General features: G+C 40.5%; 1 protein-coding gene across 2 annotated transcripts; it reads left to right on the top strand.

The window, feature by feature from the left end:
• Positions 1 to 5,692: 5,692 nt before the first annotated feature.
• On the top strand, positions 5,693 to 24,865 carry LOC139477428 (potassium channel subfamily K member 18-like). 2 transcript variants are annotated; one of them, XM_071260000.1, is made up of 3 exons: positions 5,693 to 5,891; positions 19,335 to 19,920; positions 21,369 to 24,865. In XM_071260000.1, the coding sequence occupies exons 2-3, from the start codon at positions 19,500 to 19,502 to the stop codon at positions 22,199 to 22,201; spliced, it is 1,254 nt and encodes a 417-aa protein (XP_071116101.1). In that variant the 5' UTR covers positions 5,693 to 5,891; positions 19,335 to 19,499; the 3' UTR covers positions 22,202 to 24,865. The 2 variants fall into 2 exon arrangements, with proteins under 2 accessions (XP_071116101.1, XP_071116109.1); XM_071260008.1 differs by lacking the exon at positions 5,693 to 5,891 and adding an exon at positions 15,148 to 15,250.
• The last annotated feature ends 552 nt before the right edge of the window (positions 24,866 to 25,417 follow it).

Here is a 25,417-nt window from a genome sequence, read left to right as displayed (position 1 = left end):
TAAGTCCCCTGGTGATGTCATCCAGCAGATCAATGTCAGGTACCTTCATTAAACCATACAAGCACCTAAGTCCCCTGGTGATGGCATCCAACAGATCAATGTCAGGTACCTTCATTAAACCATACAGGCACCTAAGTCCCCTGGTGATGGCATCCAACAGATCAATGTCAGGTACCTTCATTAAACCATACAGGCACCTAAGTCCCCTGGTGATGGCATCCAACAGATCAATGTCAGGTACCCTCATTAAACCATACAGGCACCTAAGTCCCCTGGTGATGGCATCCAACAGATCAATGTCAGGTACCTTCATTAAACCATACAGGCACCTAAGTCCCCTGGTGATGGCATCCAACAGATCAATGTCAGGTACCTTCATTAAACCATACAGGCACCTAAGTCCCCTGGTGATGGCATCCAACAGATCAATGTCAGGTACCCTCATTAAACCATACAGGCACCTAAGTCCCCTGGTGATGGCATCCAACAGATCAATGTCAGTGTGGGTGATGGTGCCTTCCAGAAGTGCATTGTTGTTTACATGCAGCCAACGATACACGACCGCCATGCGTAAATGAATATCCAGTGTGTACAAATCCCTTTAGGACCTGACCATGTTTGCATCAACACATCGATCAGTATCTTTGCAATATAAAAAACAACCATTGTTATCGATTCGTCATAATGAATGTACTCTATGCTTCCCTGGAAATGTTGTTTGAGCGTTTCCTTGCATGCAAATGGAATAGTGTTGCTGGGTGAAGTTTACTCTTAAAATGGGAAAAAAACTGCTATTATAGACAAAAACTTTACACACAGTTTGAGCTGCAGTAATAGAAATAACACCAACAACGGTTTCGAGAACTGTTTGTGTAATATTTGAACATTGAAGTCATGTCTTTGTCTTACAACTTACATTTTACACGTGCATCTTGCATTCGTATGCATAAGCTATCTATGAAGTCAAAGTATGTTCTTCCTTCGATTTTTAGTTGATAATTCATGCATTTAGTTCTCCCAATTCCAATCTGTTTTAATCAATTAATCAAATAAAGAGAATGAAGAGATTATCTGTGTATTGACAAGAGAAACATTACATTTTGGGCAACATGTTTCTGTTTTACCTTGCCAAGAAAGTTGAAGCCAGAAGTTATTCACGTAAATGTGTTGTTTATCTCCCAGGTACCGTCATAATATGCATGTAAATGCCCGTCTGCCCGAAAGAAACTTTGTAGTTGTTGTTTCTGTTGTTGTTGTTGTTGTTGTTGTTGTTGTTGTTGTTGTTGTTGTTGTTGATGGTAATTCCTCAAGAACTGGTCGATAAAAAAACCATATATCCATAAATGGTATCCTTAAGACAAATACGTAGATATATTGGATTCTTAAATTGGAGTTATAAGCAATGGCGGTAATAATATAATAGATGGTGTTTCTAATCATAAAGAAATATGCGGGTATATATTAAAAAAATAAAAGGGCAGATCGCTCATGTTACTGACTGCATTTCTTATCGATGGAACATATTTATAACCCTTCTGTGTTGAGTTGGATAACTTTCGCATTCCTAGTGGGTGTATTAGAACCACTCGGTTACGCCCCCAACAAGTTAATTAATCATTCGCCCATTCACTCACTCCATCAATCATTCAACAATCATTCACCAACTCAGTCAGTATACTTTGTCCACTCACTGAAGGAGTCGTTCAAACCCAAAGAAACCATTGAAATACTCACTAAAAAACCTCATTCAACCAATACTTTAATCAACCACTAACGTAATTCCTAAATAAGATATGTATGCGGGCTAACTATTTCACACTGCTAATGCCATCATTTCCTGGGGATTAGAATGGTATAGATTAACTGACACACAGGGATACACGGTAGTGGTACATAATACAGCAAACCTTTCTGACATAAATGACTTTCTGTAATCCCGTCATATTATAATTTAAAAGGTTTACCTTGAAAATCACAATTCAATTATTTAAATCGATATGTAGTTTATCTACAATGTGTACAGTTTTATTACATAATACGTGAACACTGTGATTAAGAATAGACACCTTAAACCCTATTTGTCAGATTGCTTTTTCCTACAGAAACATACGTGTAAGCACATCGATCCTGCTGATAGAATATATTTCTTCAGCAGTTAACATCTCAAACCTACAGCCCTGCGGTCTACGTTAGCACAGAACACAAGACGGCCGAACATGACGTGGGATGTGTATTAGTGACCAGGCAACCGGTGTACACATACTGTTCTGGGCGGGAGACAATGACCCAGGACGTGCAATAAAGGCGTGAATTCTAGTCATACAGATCGTTCATTGTAACTGGGATGCTACACTGTAACTTGGGCAATTATTCATTTGATTCTGCATCCCGTTTTCATAATGTCATACAAATTACAATCAGCTGACGTCGACTTCAACATAATTGTACACCCTTTGTTCTTCCAATATCGCCCCCCTCCCACAGTTCACCTGTCAACGGTCGTCTTCCTGTGGTTCTTGTGAGGAAGGAAGGATCGACGAGGGCGTATTGTTATTGTTGTTATTATTGTTATTAAACACGGTGTTGGTAGACCGGCCGCCATAAACATAAAGATGCTTTCATACTTTCACACATATATTATTTCTAGTGTATATACGTGCTTGTGTGTATATAACTGTTTAAGTTCATAATTTGATCGATCTGTGTTTACACGGAATACACAGAAATAGCAGTTATGTACCGGCAAACATCACACTATATGTACGTTCTAACACAACTAATCTTTGTAGAGTAATAATGGAACTGTTGGTATTTTTACAAGAATATAAAATAGAATAATGTCGTTATCTATTCCGTTACAGATAATCAATCACCTTTAAATAATATAATTGATTTAAAGAGAGGGCGTCCAGGCAATGACTATATGTCAGAAATATAGCTATGGGTTGATCTTTGTATATATTTGTGTGCAATCACAGAAATGCCAATTGTCATCTCCATCCTAAGGTGCAAACATTCGACCGAGACAACATAAATAAGGCGGATTGTTTTTATAGATAAAACGTTTCTCCAGTAATGATTGAGCACATCTCAGCGACATCCTTCCTGGTAGGATTGAACTCATTCTACTCATCTACTGCGTGGAGGCGTTAAACACATGCCACCATCTCCTCCGTGGATGCATCAAACACACCCCGGCATCTCCTCCGTGTATGCATCAAACAACCCAGCATCTCCTCCGTGGAGGCTATGAAACACACCCCAGCATCCCCTCCGTGGAGGCCTCAAGCACATCCCAGCATCTCCTCCGTGGAGGTTATGAACCAAATCTCATCATCTCCTCCGTGGATGAATCAAACACATCCTAGCATGTCATCCGTGGATGCATCAAACACATCCCAGCATCTCCTCCGTGGATGCATCAAACACATCCTAGCATGTTTCCGTGGATGCATCAAACACATCCCAGCTTTTCCTCCGTGGATGCATCAAACATCCCAGCATCTCCTCTGTGGAGGTTATGAAACACATCCCAGCATCTCCTACGTGGATGCATCAAACACATCCCAGCATCACTTCCGTGTATGCATCAAACACATCCCAGCATCACTTCCGTGTATGCATCAAACATATCCCGGCATCTCCTCCGTGGATGCATCAAACACACACCCTCACATTCAACCTATCCCCTTCTTAGTGGCATCAAACACATTCCACCATTCTCCTTCCTAGTGGCATAAACACATCCCACCCTTCTCCTTCTTGGTGGCAACAAACACATTCAACCCATCCCTTTCCTAGTGGCAAAAACACATTCCACCCATCCCCTTCTTGGTGGCATCAAACACATTCCACCCATCCCCTTCTTGGTGGCATAAACACATTCCACCTATCTCCTTCCTAGTGGCATAAACACATTCCACCCATCCCCTTCCTAATGGCATAAACACATTCCACCCATCCCCTTCCTAGGGGCATCAAACACATTCCACCCATCCCCTTCTTGGTGGCATAAACACATTCCACCCATCCCCTTCCTAGTGGCATCAAACACATTCCACCCATCCCTTTCCTAGTGGCATAAACACATTCCACCCATCCCCTTCCTAGTGGCATAAACACATTCCACCCATCCCCTTCCTAGTGGCATCAAACACATTCCATCCATCTTCTTCTTGGTGGCAAAAACACATTCCACCCATCCCCTTCTTGGTGGCATTAAACACATTCCACCCATTTCCTTCTTAGTGGCATAAACACATTCCACCATCTCCTTCATATTGGCATAAACACATTCCACCCATCTCCTTCATAGTGGCATCAAACACATTCAACCCATCCCCTTCTTAGTGGCAACAAACACATTCCACCCATCCCCTTCTTAGTGGCAACAAACACATTCCACCCATACCCTTCTTGGTGGCATCAAACACATTTCACCCATCTCCTTCCTAGTGGCATAAACACATTCCACCCATCCCCTTACTAGTGGCAACAAACACATTCAACCCATCCCCTTCTTAGTGGCAACAAACACATTCCACCCATCCCCTTCTTAATGGCAACAAACACATTCCACCCATACCCTTCTTAGTGGCAACAAACACATTCCACCCATACCCTTCCTAGTGGCATCAAACACATTCCACCTATCTTCTTTCCTAGTGGCAACAAACACATTCAACCCATCCCCTTCTTAGTGGCAACAAACACATTCCATCCATCCCCTTCTTGGTGGCATCAAACACATTCCACCCATCCCCTTCTTGGTAGCATCAAACACATTCCACCAATCCCCTTCCTAGTGGCATCAAACACATTCCACCCATTCCCTTCTTGATGGCATCAAACACATTCCACCCATCTCCTTCCAGGTGGCATCAAACACATTCCACCCATCACCTTCTTGGTGGCATCAAACACATCCAACCCATCCCCTTCTTGGTGGCATCAAACACATACCAGCCATCCCCTTCTTGATGGCATCAAACACATCCCACCCTTCTCCTCCCTTGAGGCATGAAACACATCTCACCTACCCCATTCCTAGTGGCATCAAACACATTCCACCCATCCTCTTCCTGGTGGCATCAACCACATCACTTGATTTGATTTTGAATCATACATAAAACTAAAATAATTGCTTCATTTGACATCATGTCACGCCCCAAGGAACAAATCACTTTTAAATTCTGTTTACAGTTTACATTCTTTAAGACAATGTAATTCAATGTTAAGGGACATGTAGGTCGGGTAATATGCATATGCATGTGTCTGAGTCCTATGTATGTAGTTTGTTACAACCACTACGTGTCTGTCCAGATTGTACCTTCACTAAACGACGCAGATTACATAGACCCTACAATAAAACTACCCGCCATCATCGCTACAAAGTATTCACCTTCTGCTGCTGAAAGCAGCAGTGCTAATATACTGGAAACGCTCGCTATACATGCCACGTCTATGCATGATCAAAATGGCTGACAATTCCAAAATCGATTCAGAATCTTCATGAAAAAATGCAACCAGCAAATGTTCAGATGTTTAACACACACATTATCTCATCTCTAGCTGGAGAAACAATCTTTCTTTGAACTGCTATCTTTATATGCAAACTTTCCCACGGGACATTAGTTTTGGGTAGGTGAGAGCCATGATGATTGTTTGTCAATTGTAAGAACCGGTCTTTGGAATCGATACATCTGGTGACGCCGTCAGCACCAAGGCGACCGAGTCGAGCTAGATTGTCCGCGGCAGGAACATCGAGGAAAGCGCATGCCAGCTACCCCGGTAACACAGTATTGGAGAGGGTGGACTTTCGCGGGGGAACCAGCTACAACCTTGTGTTTTTTATAATATTTTGGGAAGGACTTATCGTTGTTGAACCTTTGGTAAGTATAATGAAAGGAGTTTTATAATGGGTATATGTATTGATCATATACTTACGGGTAGACACAGTGTAATGGCGATATTCATGACTTCACCAATGGCTTCGTTCTGGATAGCCGTTTCTATGGTTCGTGAAAGGCACTAATATTATAAAAAACTTGAATTTTTGCCCCAAAAAGCTTGTTTTTAACGGGTTTTTTATCTACTAAGAAAAATAGATGTGTACCTGATATGCTATAGGACATATTTAAGTGTTTTAGTTCTTGCCAAAGACAATAGTTATGATGTGAGAGTTTGGCCATTATACAACCATACGTTCACCGGACATTGTGTTCTTAAGCTTATAAAGTTAATGCATAGTTCCATACATTCCAACTTTGTACAATATCTAGTTCCAGAAAATATGTTATATATCTATCTGTGGATATTTTTACCTAAATAAAGATATTATTATATTATAGGTAAGCAGCTTTGATAACATTTCAGCTGAAACGTAACGTTGTCTCGGATCCATCTTGAATACATTATATGTTCTTGCCATGTATCTATTTAAGGATGTCTCAGTCTCACCTTGTCCTGGGTGAAGACCACCAATCATACCCCTTTAAAATATGACGTCATCTTTTGATGTCGCCTTACAGAGATGAAGAGAGTTGGTATATTGTGGAAACGATGCGGCGATGTTTCTAGGTTCTCGTGCAGTCGGTGTTTCTAGGTTCTCGTGCAATCTGTGTTCAGTTCAGTACTAAGTAATTTGAAATCTTTCCATTAGAATTTGAAACGAGAATAAGTCAGTGGATACAATCTAAAATCAACATATCTAGTGTTTGCTTGGCAAGGAACTTTGTGTTGCTTTGTAATTCTTTGATCAATTCTAGTATATGGCGCGATAGCCTCAAGTTTTATGTTTGTATTCTAAATTTATGACAGATACACATTGGCTATTATTTCCAATGCGCAATAAATAACTATTAGATGATGCTATATTGTTGGTGCTTATAGGTGACCTCTCAGCAGATTTCAGGATATAATAATCTACCCCCGGAAGAAAATATTTTGACCAAATCGCATCACTCCCAGAGATGAATTTAGAGGTGTTTCATGATATATTGTGATGCGAGGATACCATGCGTAATACGGAGATATTTCCACTGTGATATGGAACTTATGAACTATAGCACTACATTGTCAATGTACTAGGTATATTAATACTTGTTTCACTGACACGTGAACACAACAGAGAGACAAAACAAAATGTAGAAGCGAAAAAAAGCCGAGTAGTACCTACACTAAAACAACGTTGTACGACGGTGACGCCTTGTGTTCGCGGTGCGTATGTCTTAGGTTACAGGTAGCACCTCCGTGCGTGAAGACTGACGTCTTTGTACAGTAGGTTGATAGAGTGGCCATGTAGTGTGTCTGTGGTGGAGATAGTAGAACGGTGATGGCAGTGTTACGCTACAGTAGTAGTAGTGTGCAGATGTAGCTATACGGTGATGGTAGTGTGCAGTGTAGCCGTAACGACGATGGCAGTGTTTAGCTACAGTAGGTGTAGCTGTAGTGGTGATGGCAGTGTAGGTGTAGCTGTAGTAGTGATGGCAGTGTAGGTGTAACTATAGCGGTGATGGCGGTGTAGGTGTAGCTGTAGTAGTAGTGGCAGTGTAGGTGTAGCTATAGCAGTGATGGTAGTGTAGGTGTAGCTGTAGTAGTGATGGTAGTGTAGGTGTAGCTGTAGTAGTTATGGTAGTGTAGGTGTAGCTGTAGTAGTGATGGTAGTGTAGGTGTAGCTATAGCAGTGATGGTAGTGTAGGTGTAGCTGTAGTAGTGATGGTAGTGTAGGTGTAGCTGTAGTAGTGATGGTAGTGTAGGTGTAGCTGTAGTAGTGATGGTAGTGTAGGTGTAGCTGTAGCAGTGATGGTAGTGTAGGTGTAGCTGTAGTAGTGATGGTAGTGTAGGTGCAGCTGTAGTAGTGATGGCAGTGTAGGTGCAGCTGTAGTAGTGATGGAAGTGTAGGTGTAGCCAAAGTGGTGATGGCAATGTAGGTGTAGCTGTAGTAGTGATGGCAGTGTAGGTGTAGCTATAGTGGTGATGGCGGTGTAGGTGTAGCTGTAGCAGTGATGGCGGTGTAGGTGTAGCTGTAGTAGTGATGGCAGTGTAGGTGTAGCTGTAGTAGTGATGGCAGTGTAGGTGTAGCTGTAGTAGTGATGGCAGTGTAGGTGTAGCTGTAGTAGTGATGGCAGTGTAGGTGTAGCTGTAGTAGTGATGGCAGTGTAGGTGTAGCTGTAGTAGTGATGGCAGTGTAGATGTAGCTGTAGTAGTGATGGTAGTGTAGGTGTAGCCATAGTGGTGATGGCAGTGTAGGTGTAGCTATAGCGGTGATGGCAGTGTAGGTGTAGCTGTAGTAGTGATGGCAGTGTAGGTGTAGCTGTAGTAGTGATGGCAGTGTAGGTGTAGCTGTAGTAGTGATGGAAGTGTAGGTGTAGCTATAGCGGTGATGGCAGTGTAGGTGTAGCTATAGCGGTGATGGCAGTGTAGGTGTAGCTGTAGTAGTGATGGTAGTGTAGGTGTAGCTATAGCGGTGATGGCGAAGTAGGTGTAGCTGCAGTAGTGATGGTAGTGTAGGTGTAGCTATAGCGGTGATGGCGGTGTAGGTGTAGCTATAGCAGTGATGTCAGTGTAGGTGTAGCTGTAGTAGTGATGGTAGTGTAGGTGTAGCTGTAGTAGTGATTGTAGTGTAGGTGTAGCTATAGCGGTGATGGCAGTGTAGGTGTAGCTGTAGTAGTGATGGTAGTGTAGGTGTAGCTATAGTGGTGATGGCGAAGTAGGTGTAGCTGTAGCAGTGATGGCAGTGTAGGTGTAGCTGTAGTAGTGATGGCAGTGTAGGTGTAGCTGTAGTAGTGATGGAAGTGTAGGTGTAGCTATAGCGGTGATGGCAGTGTAGGTGTAGCTGTAGTAGTGATGGAAGTGTAGGTGTAGCTGTAGTAGTGATGGCAGTGTAGGTGTAGCTGTAGTAGTGATGGCAGTGTAGGTGTAGCTATAGCGGTGATGTCAGTGTAGGTGTAGCTGTAGTAGTGATGGCAGTGTAGGTGTAGGTGTAGTAGTGATGGCAGTGTAGGTGTAGCTGTAGTAGTGATGGCAGTGTATGTGCAGCTGTAGTAGTGATGGCAGTGTAGGTGTAGCTGTAGTGATGTAGTGTGTAGCTGCATTAGTTGTAGTGGTGATAATTAGAATATCGATGCACTGAGTGTTAGTATTGTAATCTAGGCCAGAAACGCCAGTAGTTAGAAGTATGAGACAGGGTCCACGACGTCGCTATACGCTGACACACAATCACCAAGCTCTCCACGACCAACTTGATTCTCCTGTCAACTCCTAAAACTAGCTTGGGACCCTGGAGTCGTAGTGAAGCGGTGTATCACCTGTGTCACTCCGCCAACAAAGTACTAACCATGTCGCTTTTCCCTCTTCTAGCAAAGCCTCCTTAAGCAGCATGGATTACTTCCGATATAATATTTTATGTTGATGCCCTGCAGTTCACGGCCTATCTCAACACTGGGCATATAGATCATGCGAAAAGACAAATCGAAACAACCTAATGATCCGACATTAATCAATACCACATTCAATGAACCGGATATCCAAAAGATCGATTGTGCATGTAGCTAGCCCGGGACCTCCCTGCACGAAAAATATTAAACTGGGGTATTGATTGCCAGTAATTGGCCCGTAACTTGTTTTCTGTGAATTATATAACAATACGACTGCAGAAATGTTATCACAGCACAGTTGGATATCTGTAAACTTTGCCACAGTCTAAGATAACATATTATTTTTAATTGAAATAATTATAGATTCATAATAACAAACACAATGACTTTTAATACACCGAACGTTCAATCAAGTTACTAAAAGGCAAGATCGAACAAGCTGCCAATCAAACCAATAGTGCCAAATGTTTCGTCTGAAAATACTCCTGGCCTTTCGTGGTGGAATCTGCATTAAATATAAATATGAGTTCGTCCTTCTCTGTTTTGCATAAGACCCCCGGCATGTGTATTATGTAGGTGGCGGAGTAAGCCGAGTTGGGCACAAACAATGGCTGAACATTCCGTCGCTTCTGAATGGCGAACACATATTTCAGTGTGTCGCGTCACACATTTTCATCACATTGTGATTGTTACGTTTCACTGAAACATCGCACCCATTGCTTTAGGGGGGCGCGTTGCTGTATAAATGTAGGGGTGAGTGTTTGTGTTAGTGGCGGGTGCTGCCAGTAGGGCGGGACATCCTTACCCTTTTCGCGAACACCTGATGTCATCACTGATTTGCAGTGATCCATTCATATAATTTTCACCCCTTTTTTGCTTTGTACGCCCAATACACTTTGTATGCCAAAAAAATCAATGTTTTAATGAACCTCGCGATACCAGTAATACACTTCGTTCCTTTTGTCATTACTTCTTTGATTTTAAATTCTCGGCCATAATTGGTGGCTGTGTAGTCTGACAAAGTGTTCTTGTTGAAATTTCTATCTAGTGGAACGTGAACGGAAAGCTTTGGGGATGTGTTAAATTGTTAACTTCTGGCTAGGTGAGCAGGGCCTGGGGATTCTATGAATGGTTTGACAAGAAGGGGTACAAGGTTCAGGAAATCCTCTATTACAGAAGCGCCTACTCATAATTGTCCAATATACATGTCTTTCAATTCGTCTCAAGAAACATGGAATGTTCTACATCAATAGGTGACCCCATAACGTGTTGGGCACTACTCCATATGTGTCACCATATATCACTATGCTAAAACGTTAAATTACATCATAAGATCATAAGATATGCCAAGTCACCTGCGATCTTGTGGTACATAGGTTAGACGTTGTGTTTGTTAGTTTGTTATTTAACGCCACCCTCAGCCATATTCAAGCTATATGATGGGGGTGTGTATATATCAAAAGCAGTGATGGTGGTGGTCGTCGTTATCGTGACTGAGTGAAGACCTGCATCTTATGTTTGAGGTGTATGTAAGTGTTTCGTGGCAGGCATGTATGCACATCTTCTTCGGGTAAGAGGGGCACACGTGGCCCAGTCGTCTAAGGCCCCGCGATTCGCTGTGCAGAGTTGCGTCCCTTGGGCACACCAGAAACCTATGATTGTGGGTTCGAATCCCAGTTCGCCCAAATTATGTTTCTAGATCTGTCAGCACCATACCCATGCTTGTTGGTTTCACCGAACTGGTAAACGTCTACGACCTGCATCACTTCGGGCTTCCCTCCCACATTAAGCTGACACGCCATGATATAACTGGAAAACTGTTAAAAGCGGCGTTAAACCTCACTTACTCACTCTTTGGGTAATAAAGTAATGACAAACTATTCTCAAGGCATAAACTGACGGATACTTGGTTATGCCCCGTTATCTCGAAGTTCCACTTACATCGACGATTCCTTTTTTTACATCCGGTCGAGTTCGAAATGTTCCATCTTACTCAGGGTTTACATCAGTGGTACACCAATATCGGAGTCTGATCCACGCAAGTCTTAGATCAACTCAACCTTTAGTTCATAGATCAACTTAACCTTTCCCTTCAGTTCTTAGATCAACTAAACCTTTCCCTTCAGTTCTTAGATCAACTAAACCTTTCCTTTCAGTTCAGATCAGTGAATCTATGTCTGTTCTCTTTGCTGTGACATTGTTTACTGGTTGTCAAGTCAACCATCAATATTTTAATGTCTCCTTTTGCTCTTTGAATCTCTGTTAAGACCATGACAATGTAAACCTGCTTATATTGAGCCGGGCTTCTTATAATATAGTCTAGTTTGTCTGTTTTTATGAAACTATTTATGTGTCACAAAGACTGTAGTGAAGCCGACCACTATCGATGTCAATATTATTGTCATTACAAAGTTGCACGTTGCTTTTCGGGAAATTACCTTAATGCGCGTAAATGAGAAACACGAGAAGGTCATCCGGATATAAGCAAACAAACAGAAGAATATTTGAGGATATTTCATCCATTATATTTGATTGTGTGTTGAAAATCGGGTGTGATCGAGCAGACCACACATGCAATGACACAAGATGGCGGGTTTGGGGTTCGGGGGTGACAGTCGGTGCCAGGTGTCTTTCAAGGGTGCATCCATACGATGACGGCGGGGTGGTGGTTTTGAGAGGAATGTCTGGCACCCAATAGACTTGACATCATCGGTGGCAACCTTAACGGCCAGATATACAGGGTTGACGTTCTTCAACCCGTGGTATCACCATTCCTTCGCCAACAGACACGATGAACACTCTTACAGCACAGAAATCCCTTGGCTGCACACTGCAAGGGATTTCTTAGCTGTGCATAACGTCGCCGCCCTTGTGCGAATCATCTGGATCGCCAGATCAGGGGGCGGACGTCCTCATCCACCACAGAACCGTCAACAGCTGAAAACAGTACTGAAGAACGTATGGTAACTGATACCAAATGACGTCATCAGGTGGATGACGACATCGATGAAACGGCGAGTCTGCACGTGCATTGGTGCTCATAGTGATCATATTCGCTATTGAGAATGTCTGGTATCTGTGAACCAACTCAGATGATGACAATGCCTGCTTCACTCACTCTACTCGACTCAACTGCACGTCACCTGTATTGAGATACGCATTGATAGCCTGCATTTACATCGCCTATCATACCATTTCATATTTGTTTTATTTTAGCCACCATCAAACATAGATGCACACTTTCTTTTGCACAGCAGTGTAACCATTTCCATAATCATACGAAATATCGCATTTTATTATATTCTTCAGTGTAAAAGAGTGAGTTACCTGGGAAAAGTTATATTTCCATTGCAGTGATCATAACACTTTGACGGAATTATTGTCATACAAGAGTTACGTCACGCAAATTGTCTCCCTTTATCGTAGGTGTCTACCGCGTACACAAACTCTTTTACGCTTGTTCCACAATGACAAGGCAAAATAATGACAGATGATGATTTATGGATTTGATATCGCTTTTTGCCGTTTGTTATTCTCTTGAAAATGTTTTGTTATAAACTGTAAATTTACAATGTAACTCGTCAGTCAAGACTGTTCGTTTCGCAAAGCGCCATTTTTGTTACTTGACCGGTGTGTATTCTCTCGCTTCCAACAGCGGTCTCGTAGATCTCAAGACAATTTTGTTTTCATTTTGTATATAATGATGTTCAAATGTATGATAAAGAATTTTCGTGACCCTAAATATTTTTTGTTACTTGTGTAAAAAGATTTTGAAAAAACGCAACGACTTTTTAAGTCGCAATTACAAAGGGGTGGTGAATATCCTCTGTAACCATTTCAATAATCATACGAAATTTCACATCAACACTGTTGTCATGCCTCATCATTGTCACACTATTGAATGCAATCTACGCATGTTTACTATGAGTTTCTTGAAAAAAAAACCAATGAATCGAATATATGAGCCACGGAGGCAGCGAACCTCTTGATGCAGTGGCAGGCAAATGCATTGATGTGTCCCTTATACGGCTAGTTACAAAGATCTCGGTGGTATTTCAGCTATAACTGCATATTCATATTTAATCACGTCGTCAAGGTAACAAATTTAATGTTGGAATGTCAAACAGAATTGTGGACGTCTTATGGTCTCATATTCACTAAACGTTATGTATGACCTTCAACAGCTTCTTGTGTTACCTATCGATGATGAGTTCCGTCTATTTTTCCATTTCCAACTTGGTAGGAATATAGAGACAGTGTGCGGTGTGTACACTTCCATTAAGGCCCAGATATATGTATAATGCAGTAACAATAGACTCATAGTCACCGAGGTTTAAGAATTATCATTAAATAGTATTTTCATTAGAAGGAAGGTAGTCCACTGTCCCTTCAGTCCAGAATAGGCTGAAACATTACGTTTCACACTTAAAGGCAGTTGTCAGTTTACCTTGGCATTTGTATACAACCATAGTAACAATGCATTGTAGTTGGAAGGGGGACAGCGTTTGCATTATCATAAACAACTGTAGCGGATCATCATGAACATAGCAAAGTGCTATATCAAATCGGCCGATACTCAGTTTTACAAGGCGAGGCTATCTGAACTACGACTGCATCGAGTTTGTGTGCAGTGTGTTGAGAAGATCAGCAGTTCTTCGCTTGGATGAAGTCGGCTGGCCTGAAAAGTGAAACAGAAGGCTTTCTGTTTGCTGCTCAGGATCAGTCACTTCCCACTCGAAACCGCCAATGTCTGATTTTGTAAAATTACAAAATGTAAATAGGAAATGTAGAATATGCAATGAATTTAATGAAACTGTCCAACACATTGTCAGTGGATGCCCAGCTTTGGCACAAACACAGTATCTTAAGCGACATGATGGAGTGGCCCGACACAGAGGTCCATCCATGGTACGACCCAGAATATGTAGAGGGCGTCATGGAAAAATGATAAATACAAATTTCTTTGGAATATGCCCATGTACAGCCTCAGACGTATCCAGGTCAACAAACCTGATCTTGTCCTTTTTGATAATTCCAATGAAAACATTTATATCATTGAATCTTCTATCCGTTTGACACTGATATGATTGACAAGATTCAGGAAAATCATGGCAAATATGCAGACCTCGATTTCGGAATGTCACGCTTGCATAACAAGTACCAAGTTGTCCGACTCCCCATTGTTCTCGGTGCCTTAGGTTTGGTACCTTCCAATCTGTTAACTGACATTGGGAGAGTACCCGGGTTTGTTGCCAGAAATACAGCCCTTCTGGGAATCTGGGTAATGAAGAAGGCTGCAGTGTTGGGGAGTCTTCACATCCTCCAAAATGTTCTGGGTGGGTTTGACTAGGCAGCGCTTCCTGGGAAAAGTCCTATTTGTTGTCTGGGCTGCGTGTAGAGGGGGTAAGGGCCGTGAGCTGATTGATGAGCCTAACCAGCCTGACTGTGCCAGGATCACCCAAACCCTCGTTGCTGCTTTCATTTATTTAAATCTGTACATAATAATTACCCAGATTACGAACAAAAATGTATATGTGCCATCTGAAAACAAATCATCATAAAAATTCAATTTAGCAAATCCTACTTTAACATCCTCCATACTCTCCATCTTCTTTCTGTGAGCGAAACCAAAATATCAATACTGTATCCCATCAATCTGTATAGCTAGGACGTGATATGAATATTAATTATGGATTATAAACCCGGCCTGCGACAGGCGGTATTAGATGTTGCTTTCTGTTGCTATGTTTAGGCCCTGGGTGACATTCCATTGCCTAGTTGTAGGTAGTAAATGCCTTGATGTCCTTGCAATCTTACTGTGTTTCAATATGGACGATGTACACATATCGACACATATGCCCTAAGAAAGATGTGTAAGTATCATCGTTATGTTTTGAATTATTATTCTAACGGTGAAGGTAAGGCCTTTGGTAGCTACGCCTTGCCTACGAACATGACAAAACGATAGGATAATCTCTGGTAAACTGGTGCGGCCTATTTCCAAGCAGTGTAACAAGTAAACACCATCATGTCTTTAAGATGTGTTTGACGTTGGTTACTTAAGTTGTGTAGCCTAAATTTCAAATGATAGATTTTATTGCCTTGTGAATTACTTTATCCCAGATTGATCTGATTTTAGTGAGTGACTGAGTTTGGTTTTACGCCGCCTTCAGCAATATTCCAGCAATATCATGTCGTGGGACACCAGGAATGGGCTTCACACTCAATGTACCCATGTGGGGAATGGAATCCGGGTCTGACGAGCAAACGCTTTAACCACTATGCTAACCCACTGCCCCCTGCTTTAGCAAACGTCCTATTGGTGTAATTGACAACATGCACATCATAACTCTTGTATTTCGTTTTGGTAAAACTTTTCAATTCCAAAAACGTCGACATAGAAACAGTTTTAGTTTCGTACGGGGCACGTTTAAATAGATAAATGTTTCAAAACTTTATGAATTAATTAAATTCTTTGATCAAATGTACAATTGCAATGGCTTGTGTTGAATGGTGTTGCACTGAATGTATGTTTCTTCAAAAACATATTATCTCTGTATGAATAGAACGCAATGAGAAAGTATGAGTAAACATGCACAATAATCCTCTGTTTAACATTGCCGTCGACAAATTATACATGCTGCATGTCTACCCCCTGGACACACGTGGAAATGACACAGGATACCACAAAACTGCCTTATCTGATAACGGGCACGTGAGATGAATGTTGTGTTATACCATTACTTACAAAGAGGATTTCCTCATCTGATCTGCGATACAAGTAGCATGGCCAATGCCACTCTTGATTCTCGCATCAATATTTGCCGTGAAGCTTTGAACCCGTATAAATTTTTCATACGTCGCAAATTCCTTTGAAAAATATCAACGTCAACGTTTCCAGGGCAACCAGTGGTGCGATTTCATCTATTTTCTTCTTGTCAATTGTCTTACTTGCTACCAGGTTAAATATGATTCATCAAATGTCTGAACTTCAGTTGGGAGGATATGAACACAAACTGTATCTGTGTTTTCATTGTTTATAACCTGTGTACTGGTACAGACTATGATGCTTTCATGTTAATTTTAGCTACATTTCTTGACCTGGATGACGTTGTACAAAACAACGTTAAAGTCGCTTTGTACAACGGCACCCTGTACCACAAACACTTACATACCATTCTTGTAGATATTTTGCTAAGCTCCATCGGTCTCTGCTAATCGTACCGTATGTGCTTACTGCTGAATTATAGTCCTTATATAGACTGGTTCCCGGATGTACTTACGGCTCGAAAACTTACTGATGTGTGGAGCGAGATTCTGTCCTTGCTCTAGCCTGGTGATTCTGTACTTACCGACAGCCTTGCTGAGATTGTCCTTGTGATAACCGCCTACAGTGTAGGGTAATGCATGTCACATGTGGATAATTTCCCTGCTTTTTAACTTCACAAACAATAAGCAAGTCTGGCATTTGCATTGTATTGTCGCCATTATTTCTGTGCGAACATTAAAACTTAATCATTTTGAAAATATTTAATTTATCTTGCAAGTGCAAAGTATTTCCAGTGTGTTTTCTGTGTAGAAGTGTTCATCATGAACGATATCATACTGAATTACAAAAATAATCTACATTTTCCTTTATTAAATATTGATGTCAAATATGGTAAAACACGTCATTTATTACAACAGTCTTGTAACACAAAACAAATATGATATAACAATTTCAGTATATGTCCAACATATACGCGACCCGTGAAGATCCGGGATAGAATAGGTCTTCAGCAACCCATGCTTGCCTTAACAGGCGACTATGCTTGTCGTAAGAGGCGACTAACGGGATGGGGTGGTCAGGCTCGCTGACTTGGTTGATGCCTGTCACCGTATCCCGATTGCGTAGATCGATGCTCATGGTCATTGGGTTGTCTGGTCCATTTATTTACAGACAGCTGGGATATTGCTGACTGCGGTGTTAAACAAAAAACAAACAAACAAACAAAATATACACACATATCAGGTGTAATAAGGAAAACGTGCCTTTTGTTGATTTGTTTCGGCCCGTCTGTTTCAAACTACAGATCACAAACACGAATATGAATATGATTCCGTTTGTGTCTGTTTTCAAACTGTTTCTAACAGAAACTCATTTTTATCTTCTTATCACCAAATGTGGTAAACAACACATCAATATAAGAGACTTTAAATACCAACATGACTGTACCTATTTGATTAAATTAAATAAATAAAATTAGAGAGAGCGAAAACTGATGGTCTTCAAGAAACGCCGTATAGAAATCTTTTGCGGTTTTCTAGGGTTTTTGTCATACCCAAACCTGATCAGACAGGTTTGATCAGACCAAAACATATATCTACATTTATACAATCCAGAAATAATTAATTATTTCACGAAAATATGTATTCTTCTATCTTTACATACGCAAAGGAAACAATAAAAAGGCGCTTCTTATGAATTTCCTTCTGCTTTTTAATGACACAATCAAGTGGAAGTAGTTCCCAGTGCCCAGATTACTGTGGTCTGCGGTCTGCTGTTTCCACTAATTCCCTCAGAAAGTATCATTCAAAAGAAACAATAGATGACGGATTCATTGGGCATCAGGGCGACAGCAAGATTACATGGATTTTAACTGATATTTTCTAAATACACAACATTTTAAGATATCTTATTATCCGTCACAAGACGTGAAACTGTATAAATACAGACTAATCCATTTGAAAATAACCGTGTACCTATTGATGATATACACTCGACTATACAACATGGTATTCAAGCAGAAGTCATGTCATTTGATTATGATATAAACACATTGAACACCTACATATTTCATTATAACATGCATTATGTTATGATATAAACACATTGAACACCTACACGTTTCATTTAAACATGCATTATGTTATGATATAAACACATTGAACACTTACACATTTCATTTAAACATGCATTTTGTTATGATATAAACACATTGAACACCTACACGTTTCATTTAAACATGCATTATGTTATGATATAAACACATTGAACACCTACATGTTTCATTTAAACATGCATTATGTTATGATATAAACACATTGAACACCTACATGTTTCATTTAAACATGCATTATGTTATGATATAAACACATTGAACACCTACACGTTTCATTTAAACATGCATTTTGTTATGATATAAGAGTTGGTAGACATAAACATGATTTAGGAACAGTACATTATTTCAACATGGTATTAACGTTAGAGCTGATTGTAAAGCATCATGGATCTGAATAAGAACAAGAAGACTAAATATACCTATTGGATATAACGTTCCTTCACGTTATCGCACCCTTGCTTTACAAAGTCCTACGTCAGTGTCATGCAAAGTAGAAATCATTGGCATGAACAAAACAAACGGAAGCGTCTACGCTTTGTTTCCAGAACAACGCGAATCCCGAACGTGCTTGAATTTGTATTTGGCCTAACGCTGTTTCAAAGCTTTAGTTCGTACCCTACCGTTTACAACAAACAATATAAACGTGTGTATTCACCGCACCCATACTACAGATATTATTGAATCCCATACAGGTTCACAAACAAAGAGAACGGAAACACTCTATGTATAACTTCGGCCACCTTCGGTGTTGTCCGTGGTGTGCTGCCATTCTGATTGTCGCCATTTGGCCTCGAGTGTTGTTATTACCATGGTGAGGAATCGTCGTTCGATCCCATCTATTGATTGCTCTGTCCCGTGCCACGGGTCTAAACAATATATGTCTCGCTTGCCTTCATGGAAAGATGGTTCACAATAAATATTTATCCTTTGATAAATTGGAACAGAACAAACGGTTCCAAGGGAACGGAATCGATATTCTCTTGTTTCTACGAACAGCATATTAAATTATTCAGGACATTTCCTGTACTGTAAGATGTTTAGTTGTATAGGTCACCAAATGTATTCTCTTCTTCAGGTTTGGTCGGAAGTTTCAACACTGGATGTAGCAGTTTACAGCATGAAGAACTGACTAGCTTTAAGGTATTTACAGCGGATAGATTACGTACGCAAGTTACATTCGCTGTGTCCGGGTGCTGTCCCGTGCGGTGTCTAGCATAAAGATCAAGTCATTTCTGTCAAGATGGGTACGAAAAAGAGGGACGGATGTTGCAAAAAGTTTATGAAGTTCCTGTTCTCGCATGTTGGGTTATGTGCCATGGTTATATTGTACTGTGTTGCGGGAGGTTTTATCTTTGAGCATCTGGAGAAGAACAACGAGCAACAGATCTGCTATGAATCAAGAAACGAGTATACACCGATGGAAAACAAAACAATCGACTCCGTCCTGAAGATTTTCTCCGACTATGGCTTTCCCAACGCCAACAATCGAGTCCTCATGGAGGTCCAGATCCGTAGTGTGCTGGAGACGTTCCGGGACAACACTCTTGCCATCGGCTACGACGGACGTGTCTGCTCCGACTACGGCCTTCCTGATGGTCCTACCTACAAGTGGTCCTGGCCCGGGGCCCTCATGTTCTCCGTAACTGTCATATCAACCATTGGTGAGTCGGAATGTACTGATGTTAATAATGTGTCCAAATATTGTTTGGTCGATAGGTTGTTGAAAGCACTTATCTTCTATATATAGTTATAGCGGAATAACTGGTGTCAGGCATCACTTTCTGCAAACATCATTACTTACAGAATGTATATGTACAAACCTACATGGCAAGACAAGGTAATATGTAACAAGTAGCATTCAAAATTAATAATAAAAAGAGGTTATCTCGCTAGTGCGTTTTGGGATGGTAAATATCATGTAATAGGAATAAATATTGTGATTTTTTTAATTAGCGTAATTCCTTAAGTTTCCCTGTAAATGCGAATTAATATATTACGTCACACGCTCGGTGTTAGGTCAGACAACTGGTAATATATTCCAACTGAAACTTCTTTTTAGACAGTACCTTAACTACTATATAGGCAAAAAGGAAATTGCGTTCACATACGTTTTTAAGATGAAGATTCAAACAGAAACATAACTTTATCAGTGATCGTTTTTTCTTTCGCGGCAATCCATAGGTCCGCCTGCTAGAGTAATTGGCCTTCAACAAAAGGAAGATACTCTAATCTATGTGACGTCACGTTTGTTTAGAGTCTGCCTGGTCATATTGAATTGTCATAACGTTACGAAATGCTGCAAATGAAATGATACAAGGACAGATTTCGAACATTTTTTTCCAAATCCAACTATTTTATATTGGGGGGAAAGACCCAAAGCTACATAAGTCTACAAACACAGACATGGAACCTGAAATCCGTGCGGTCCTCGCTAAACTGCTAAACAATTAATATTTGAACTGTCGGCCACACTTGTCGCAGGCCCTAGCTTAGCCCGCCCACTTTTGGTATGTTAGACTATTATTTGGATAATGATGACAATTCCCCACCATGTTTGTAAAAAACTGAAAGCAGTACCTACCTGACCATGTATATTTGCATATTCATCCGTAGATGATCCCAAGGGGAACTATTTTTATCGGTTAACTATATCCATCCGAGGAACGTACCCATTACATGATAAACTTATATTTTACACCTCTAGATTTTTATATGTTTATGTGTTAATTCTTCCATCATTCATCGCAACAACACAAATTGACTGCAATATTACACCATTCAATCAAACTATATATAATAATATACTCATTAATAGATGAAGATATTAGATACTATGCACCTAACCAACTGCCATATAATTCTTTCATTAATAGTAATATTTACACTACAAATTTAACTAATACACAGAATAGATATGTTTAGCAGTTGTTTTGAATGGTTGCGTATAGTTACATACCCATGAAGGTAATTTTGATATTTGTGATCAAATACTTTACAATGTTGTAATCTACACTCTCGGGATAACTTTGTGAATGTAAAGTGTTAAGACGGCCTACATGTGCACATATTATGCCTGCCTACATCATATATATCATCTCCTTCTGCTTAGGGTTCGGTCACATCGCTCCGAAAACCGTATGGGGCCGATTGGTGTGCATCGCCTACGCCGTTCTTGGAATCCCACTCATGCTGCTGTGTCTCGCCAACATCGGAGACGTCCTTGCAGACATCTTTCGCTTCATCTACGCCAAGATCTGTTGCTGCGGATGCTGCCGTCGCAAGAAGAGTCCCAGGACAAAAGTCGTCCAGATCAAACCGATGCAGCGAGGAGGGGATCATGACCCAGCTTGGAAGACTGATAAGTCTAACGAATTCTCTCGCCTCCCAACCAAGTCTCCGACGGGCAGTACTGACACCAATGGCAATGACAAGAGCAGACCCCCGTCCAAAACCAGCCGACCGGGGTCAAGGGTTCCAAGTCCCGTGGGCAAGGCTGTCAAGATTGTTCCTCTCGACCTGAAACACATGAACCGCCCACCGCCAATGAAGAATGACCCTGTAGTGCTGGATGACGACAGCGATGACGATGACGATGACTTGGACGAGAAGAAGATCACTGTTCCACTCACCATAACAATGATCGTCATCGGAGGCTACATCTTCGGAGGGGCTGTGCTCTTTGGCCTGTGGGAAAGCTGGGATTGGCTTCAGTCTGCTTATTTCTGCTTCATCACTCTCAGCACCATCGGCTTTGGCGACGTCGTTCCTGGAACTGACTTTGAGAACCCCCAAGCGCAGGCACAATTAATTCTCGGCGCTATCTATGTCCTGTTCGGAATGGCGATCTTGTCCATGTGTTTCTCGCTCATGCAAGACGAGATCATTGCTAAATGCAAGTGGGTGGGTGAGAAGCTCGGCATCCTGGACAAAAACGACGAATAATACTCTGTATTCTTCTCTGTAAGCTCTACTGTAGCTGTATACATCAGCTCTCGACAAAATCTCAGAACTTTTTTACATTGAAAACGGTACTCGGGACAGCAGCTTGATGGTCGCTATCTACAAGTCCTTATAATCATCGGAGGCTCAAAGGGAATCTCTGTGACTGAAGACGAAGTGGAGGATAATGAGTACCCGCAGAATGTCCGATGTGCCTCAAACTGTGGTCTAAGTGATTTGACAGAAAAGCATTTTTGTGATTGAAAATCTGTGGATTAGAAATCCAGAGATATGTACTGGAGTTTGCCCAAAGCCCCTTATCCGTCCATAATGTGTATAAAACCAGATGGAAGGAATTATAATTTACGCGAGCTGTCTCGGGCAAGTCCCCATACCCTGATCTTTCCTTTCCCACTCATTATGCCTCCATTTTACGGATACTAAAGGATTGTCACAAATCCTCTGACAATCGTCTATGGATTTGTAAAACTCATGCCAGAAACATCCTGGTATGTCCCTGTTTGTTTGATACCGAAAAGAACATTCATTACATTTCCTTTTGATCCTTTTGGTATTTTAGTTTTTAGATCGAGAGTATATAAACTGGTTATACGCTGCAAATTTGCTAGGTGCCATTAGGGAAGGATCAGGATATGGTTTTATCCTTTCGTAAAAAGATGTTGTATTTGATTTTCATTTAAGTATTAGTTGTGTGTCCATTCACGAGATATGCATAATCAGATACTGGTTACTTTTTTGAATTTTGTGTTAAAGGTATATGAATAGTATAGTACGCCATGGCGGAAGTACACCAATTTATTTCACATTCTTGAAGACGCTATTCCTAATATCACTCTCGTTTCTTGGCAGCTGGATATTGTGAAAACAGTTTTACCCTGTTTCGTAGTGCGCATCACCTACAACCAAATGACGCTCTGTGATATATGCGAGCGCATCGATCTAAAACATCGGCATCACTAAAATAATTACGAAAAAATACATCAGATGAGTTCACAATTTTGTTACGACCGTAGGTCAAGTTAGTTTCGTCACATCGAAAATGTGTTTTTTTTCTTAAGTACATAATTGCAGGATCACAAAAGATTTCGCCTTCCTACTTGAAACCACGTCTTGCGTGAGTATACTGATATAATGATGCATTTAATAATCGATTTCGAATATATATCCGTGATGACAATAGCTTTAACAATACAGCTTGGCGTCCTGAACCAACAGTGCCTCGAACCAACTGTGCTCGTTTCACTGTATGTATATTTAGTTGCAAAACTGCGCACCAAATATACCATAATATGAAAAGATAAATTGTTATTAAATGGCTAATTCTTTTGAGGAACCGAAACATGTGTTCGTATACTATTATATTGTTTCAATGCTTAAAGACAAAACGATTAATGCCTGTTAGATTATGGTCTGTAAGCTAAAGAGGTGGATTCTCTAATGATATAACAGAACATGTTTTTGCAAGCTGATACATATTTGACTTCGCTTTGCTATTTTATGTACATATTATTTACATCGTAAGAGAGGTATATCTCCAAATCACTGTATGAGATTGTGGCATAATATATTTTTGCCTCTGTACATAAGTAATACATTTTTTTAAATCCTAAAAATACAGTCTTCAAAGAAAGAGATCTCTATTTTTTAATTGCAAACTCTTCATATATTTAGAAAGCCGTCCATATTGTAACGTTTTTCTTTGAACTTCGCTGCTTTGTACGTCCCTATGCACGTGCCATACGATTTTGAAGACTCGCCTCGTTTTGAAACTGCTGGAAAGGGAGAAAACTGCTTTCACTTTTGTGGTATATCGTGCTGAACGCTCATTATGGCAACTGACTGAAATGTTTTATAATTACGTTACCATGGAGATAACGGTATTATTGTTATTGTTAAAAAGTAGCCCACTGCACGTGAACAAGATGAACAAGTAACAAGACGATGCTGATAAAGTGGGGATGTAGTTTTATATGTACAGATTACAAGTTTGTTATCGGGTTTTTTAAACTTAAGTATCTGAACTATATTCTATACATGTTTCGGGTTGTACTGTAAGTAGTCGTGTACAGAGTGATCGTGTACCCTGTAAATGTGTTCACGATGAGCTGTATTCTTGTATATTTCCACTGCTTATTGAACTACACTTCGCATTGATACTGGGTCGCAGACTGCTGATTTACTGTTAGTCGTTACACTCACAGTATGGTATTGTATTAGACGTCCCTCTCCTACTTATTTTATATTAGAACTGTTGTTTTTGACAGTGGGTTCATGACCAACCCATAAACATAAGATGTTTCCCACCCTAGCATTGTTATTTCTACACGTAGTTACCAAAACAAGAAGTTTTACATCAGAGTATAATGTGGTAATACTGATCTTATAACAAGAGAAATGAGTTGTTCTAAACCGGGATCTTCTCTAAGACGTTTTATTAATGATAATGTTAAATTCCGATTTCTGATATAAATAAAAAGTAAAAATTTTCACACAAAAATATGTACTTATATAAATATATTCCACGATTAGATTATTTAAGTGTGATCAGTATATTACTCAGTGTTTGTTGCATCTGTGAGACTCAAACCAAGCTGGTTTTATGCCTTTTCCACAAAGTTCTTCTGTCTGTGATACGTGTGTACAAAATGTTACAATAAAGTTCATATAAAATTTCATGTGATGTCAAGTTGTTTTGGATGCCACTCCTTTCAAACATGTCTCCGTTTACTGTGACAAAGTGTTGTCTTCCCCCTCACAGCATAGTGTTTCGGAATTGCAGGGAACACTGTGACCTTGATCCAATCCGATGTCCGATGTAAATGTTACTTGAAATATATGTGTGTGGTAACCGTTTCAATAATCAATTACCGGCACATCAGTGGGAACGATAAACACGTTACAGCGTTACGTCTTTATATTTTCTGCACAAAGTCTTGTTGCACAAATATGGGTATCAATACAAATTCATCATAAGCTGTTCCTTTGATTGCTCACTATATCAGAATACCATAGTGGTTTGCTGAATCATTAGTACTTAAAGGCGAGTTAATATATCGTTAATACTTGGCTGACGAGCCGCCGCTTCCATCTACATTGTATGTGCCACTAGGGATGATGGCGACTTTCAGTAATGACAAAACCTTCAGGCCAGGCCAGCGGAACAGGACACAGACGACCTGAAACATAGAAGAATGTCAT

This window comes from Haliotis cracherodii, unplaced genomic scaffold (assembly GCF_022045235.1).
Source record: "Haliotis cracherodii isolate W230 unplaced genomic scaffold, xgHalCrac1.p SCAF_1, whole genome shotgun sequence".
Classification (NCBI taxonomy): Eukaryota; Metazoa; Mollusca; class Gastropoda; order Lepetellida; family Haliotidae; genus Haliotis; species Haliotis cracherodii.
The sequence above is the reverse complement of the archived record's forward strand: the minus strand, read 5'-3'. Positions and strand labels throughout refer to the sequence as shown.

Excerpts from the sequence above, each read along its gene's own strand:
- LOC139477428 (XM_071260000.1), top strand. The coding sequence starts at position 19,500 with ATGGGTACGAAAAAGAGGGACGGATGTTGCAAAAAGTTTATGAAGTTC. Across the intron at positions 19,921-21,368 it reads AACTGTCATATCAACCATTG|GGTTCGGTCACATCGCTCCG; the intron begins GTGAGTCGGAAT and ends CCTTCTGCTTAG.